A 4,407-nucleotide genomic window follows, 5' to 3' on the forward strand; every position below is an offset into this window, starting at 1 on the left:
GGGGGGGAGGGTCAGTCGTTATAAGTTCCAGCAGGTGGCGCTGTTAGTCCAGATTTCTGACACTAAGCTGGCGTCCCAGCAGCTCCGTAGATGGTGTAAGATAGGGTTAAAGGTCAATCAGTTAACATGTGGGCACCTTGATATTTGCTTACAAACAAATGACACAGTGGTTTTTTATTTGACTCATCGTTTAAAAAGAACCCTATGATGAAAACAACCTTTAATAGAGCTCAATGTTCTGGTAATTAGGCGTCCTTTGTGCTACTTAGACCCCTATTGTGTGGTGTGACTCACTCTCTCTTAGCTGTGAAGATTTTCTTCATGATAAGTTTTGAGCTTTTATAATTTGTTTTCCAAGACTCAGTTACTCATACACATTGTACAACATTGCTTATACTATAGTAGACATGATTCCAAGTTAAGGCAAGACCAGTCAGCGGGTGCGTAAACATACACAGCCTTCGGCATCTGTCCGAACAGCGAGTGATGTTGAATGTAAACTCCTGCAGTCCCACTGATAAGATAAATTGACCTGAAAAGACTACTGGCTGCGGCACGTGGCGCTTTTCAGGAGTGGGGGGTGGCAAGCGCATCTGTCGGGCATCTGCCGTAGGGCAATGAATGGAGTGGGGTAATAAAGAGTGTAGAGCGCACGCAGGATGCTCACGCACACACACATAGGCTACTCACATCCCCCAGCCCCATGAAAGGACCGGGGGCAGGTGGAGGACGTGAGTATTGTTGTGACACAAAGTCGCTTTATTCTCTCTCCTTAGAGAAACGACACGCGTCAAGACAGACCGGCAATTAAGCTTCCTTTAACAATGTACAGACAAAAAGTGGCGTGTGCCGGCCACAAGCTGTTTTGGTCACTCCTCCAAATACGAGGTCGCCATCAAAAAAATCAAGCTCTATTTGGGTCAGGACAGGCTTGCTCGCTTGCCCGTAACTTCCGGGCTGTACTGACTGTAAACACAGCAGCAAGTTGGGTAACAGGTTGGTAGGATATGTGTGCGCGTGCAGGTGCACCATCAACAAAGCTGTTTATTAAGGGAGAAGCAATGCTGTGTCTACCGGGAAAGTTTGGATTTGCTATAAATATCACAGCAGTGATTCCCCGAGCTGGGGAAGTCCACTTCTGTTCCAGATTGTTCACTTCACTGCTGGTTCCGCCGACCCGGATCTTTCCTTTAAATGGTCTGCATATTCGGTTGCATTGTCACTGAAGGATGGTCTGAAATGTGTCGGTCTGCTGTGCCCCTTGGTTTTATAACTGTCATGGAAAAACATTACCTGGTACATAACAATTATATAACCTACAAACACAAGGCAGGCAGGTGGAAAGACCAGCCCAACCTCCACGTGTTATCATCATGACACAATCAATCTAACATATATATAGGCCTTTATATTTAAAAAAAAAAAAAAAAAAAAAGAAAGAAAAAGAAAAATTTCATGGGATTCTCAAATGATTTTTGGTCAAATTTTAAATTATAGGTAATATATGGCAGCTGCTCCGTAGTATTCAGGGGGGTCATTGAAGCGACAGTGGGTTCAAGCTTTATACGTGTCAGTGATACAGTGACTCTTCAAGTCCATCGTAAACAGGACTTTTAGTTTTTTGTACACAAGGCAAGGACAACTTGGTCCGTGGGTGGGTGAGGGAATGAGGGAGGGGAGGGGGGGATTTCTTGAAAGGTTGTAATCTTGCCCCACGTGGGGTTGTCAACAAGCTCAGCGTAACTGCCCGGGGACTTTTGCTTTCCTCACCACCGCTGCTCTGAGCCAATGGTAGCATCCAGGCGCGGAAAAGACCGCCCCTTGCCGAGAAACAACGTCGACCTGCTATAAAACCACCCACAGCCTGTTCAGAGCTCAGAATAACGCAAGAGACTACACAGAGAAACACACAGCCCCTCTTTCTTTTTGGTTCACTGTATCATCCCGATCGCGCTTGGATTATAACTATGACTCTGGAAGAGATCCGCGGACAAGACAACACAATGGAAAACGCAGATAGGTAAATATCTAATTCACGGATACAACATTATTCAAGATGTTGGGTTGATGTTTTGTAGCTTTCTTGTTATTCTAAATGTGACTAGTGTCCTGATGATGTGTGTTTTTCTTTGTCAAGGGTGCAAAGTGCAGGCGCAGCCCTGGAAGAGCTGCTCGTCGCTGCTAAGAAGCAGGACTACCTGACAGTTGGAGTTTATGAATCTGCTAAAGTCATGAATGTGTGAGTATTGCAATTCGTGAAATCTTTGACTACAGCTGGCATTGTTTTAAATTTGAAGCATAAGCAGAAAGGATTTATTTTTGACCACCTTTCTTATCTTTCCCTCAGTGATCCAGACAGCGTGGCATTCTGCGTCCTCGCCACCGATGAGGAGTACGAGTGTGATATTGCTCTTCAGATCCACTTCACCCTCATCCAGGCTTTCTGCTTTGACAACGACATCAACGTGGTGCGCGTAAACGACATCGAGCGCCTGGCGGACCTCGTGGGTGCAGACGGGACCGGCGAGCCCAAGGACGCGCACTGCATTCTTGTCACGGTACGTTTCCCACTCAGTCAGGAACCGGCAGCCGGTGAATCATGCATGCATCACTCCTCCGTCTGAATGTTCTGCACACGCTGCCAAGTCACCGCATGTCTGCATAGACTATAATGTTTGTTGCAAGGTTATCTGATTATTAAATATCTCATTCTTTTCATTTCAGAGCCCCAGTGCAAACCCATGGAAAGACCCTGCTCTGGACAAGCTGAGTCTGTTCTGTGAGGAGAGCCGCAGTGTGTACGACTGGGTGCCCACCATCACACTCCCAGAGCGCTGAAGTGACATCCCACTATAAATGCTTCACATGATGATGATGAAGATGATGAAAAGAAAGTCAAGGAGCTGAGCTTCAGCTGGGGGTGTCAAGCCTCTCTGCCTCACTTTTCTGGATTAAGAGGCTGTGGCTGTAACTACAACCCCACCACCATCCCCAACCCCACTGCAAAAGCCAGGCTTCCATTGCATTCTGGGTCGGCACGTTGATTCTGGATTACCCTGAGGAAGGGGGTTCAAGTTCAGTGGTCAAGTGTGGACTAGGTCAGGTGTATGTGGAGTGGACGGAAAGCCTGATGGACACTGAGGAGTTGGACTGTACTGCATACTGCATGAAAAGATGAGAAGTGGAGACCCTGGGACTGCCTTAAGAGAGTATAGGCACCAGGGGAAGTGGGCAGTGAAGGTCACTTATGGAAGTGGACTTATGGAAGTGTGGAGGCTGCACTGACTCTCATGAGAGGGGAACTAGGAAGATGCTGGTCCTGAAGAAGGTCTGAAAATGTCTAAGTGGACTTAACTTTTATTTTCCAGCGCAGCTATCAGGAAGTTCTTGGGATAAGCAGAGACTTTGCTTGCAAATCCTGATTTCAGCTGTGTCTGTACCTGTGACACTTTTTATTTTTCATGGACTATTGTTTTTACTTTGAGATATACAGACAAAACAAATGCAATATTTGTTTGAAATGTACTAATTTTTAATGTTTTTTGTGAAATAAACATTTGCAATCAAACTCATCTTCTCTTGTCAGAAATGTTATTTCCCCTTTTTGTATTAAGCGTCACGGACCATTGGCACTCACCAGACCTCAGGTTAACCAAGCTGCAGCAGAGTGTGGGAAGTTACAGCAGCTTGCACAGACATAGAGGTATCAGGAAGTGATGCATTATCAGCTACACAGAGCTAGAGAAGAAGTAAAGAGTAAAACGTGGGTGGCATACGGAAAGTAATGATCAAATGATTGGGTGTCTTAGAAAAGAGACTAAATGGAGAAAAAGAGAGTAGAACAGTTTCACCATAATGATACTTGTGACATGTGCTCTTTCCAGGCACTGACCTTTTACCGCTCATAGACCAGCTGCCTTACGCGACAGCTTGCACAATCGCTGCAGCCAGAATTGAGGCTGAGGCCGAGGCTGGGGGGCCTGCAGGAAAGAGCTCTCTTTTGTTTTCTGTGCACGGGCAGCTGGGGCTACAGAGGTCTGTGTGTAAGTGGGTAGTGTGCTTAGTTATAGTTTTGTGCAACCAAGTGGAAAGGGGAGGCTGTATTGTAATAATAAGCCGTTTTTGCTCCACTGTACAGCACTGAGGAGGTTAAACTTTACGTGTCAGAGATGCTGTTGGGAAAGTTGGAAGGTCTTCGTGCATGAAAGTTCAGTTCATATGTCTTGCAATGGCTTGCAAAATTCATGCAAACCGTTAGGCAACACACGTGGGGAAAGAAATGAAAAGTTATACATTTTGTATGCCTGCACACACGTGTGCGCGGAGGCACGTGCAATGACACCATCGAGACTGGACTGGAATTGGAGTAGAGCTGTAGCGGAATGAGGGTCAGAAAGATCATCAGTG

The 4,407-nt window shown here is 46.1% G+C and overlaps 1 protein-coding gene across 1 annotated transcript; it reads left to right on the top strand.

The window, feature by feature from the left end:
• Window positions 1–1,866: 1,866 nt before the first annotated feature.
• gadd45ga (growth arrest and DNA-damage-inducible, gamma a) lies at window positions 1,867–3,572 on the top strand. The gene is made up of 4 exons (XM_023394187.2): window positions 1,867–2,020; window positions 2,138–2,239; window positions 2,348–2,558; window positions 2,725–3,572. Exons 1-4 carry the CDS (start codon window positions 1,968–1,970, stop codon window positions 2,836–2,838), a joined length of 480 nt encoding a protein of 159 aa, XP_023249955.1. The 5' UTR covers window positions 1,867–1,967; the 3' UTR covers window positions 2,839–3,572.
• Window positions 3,573–4,407: the final 835 nt, after the last annotated feature.

Source organism: Seriola lalandi, unplaced genomic scaffold (genome assembly GCF_002814215.2).
Source record: "Seriola lalandi dorsalis isolate HSWRI2012SDOR001 ecotype SW California unplaced genomic scaffold, Sedor1 jcf7180002054946, whole genome shotgun sequence".
NCBI lineage: Eukaryota > Metazoa > Chordata > Actinopteri > Carangiformes > Carangidae > Seriola > Seriola lalandi.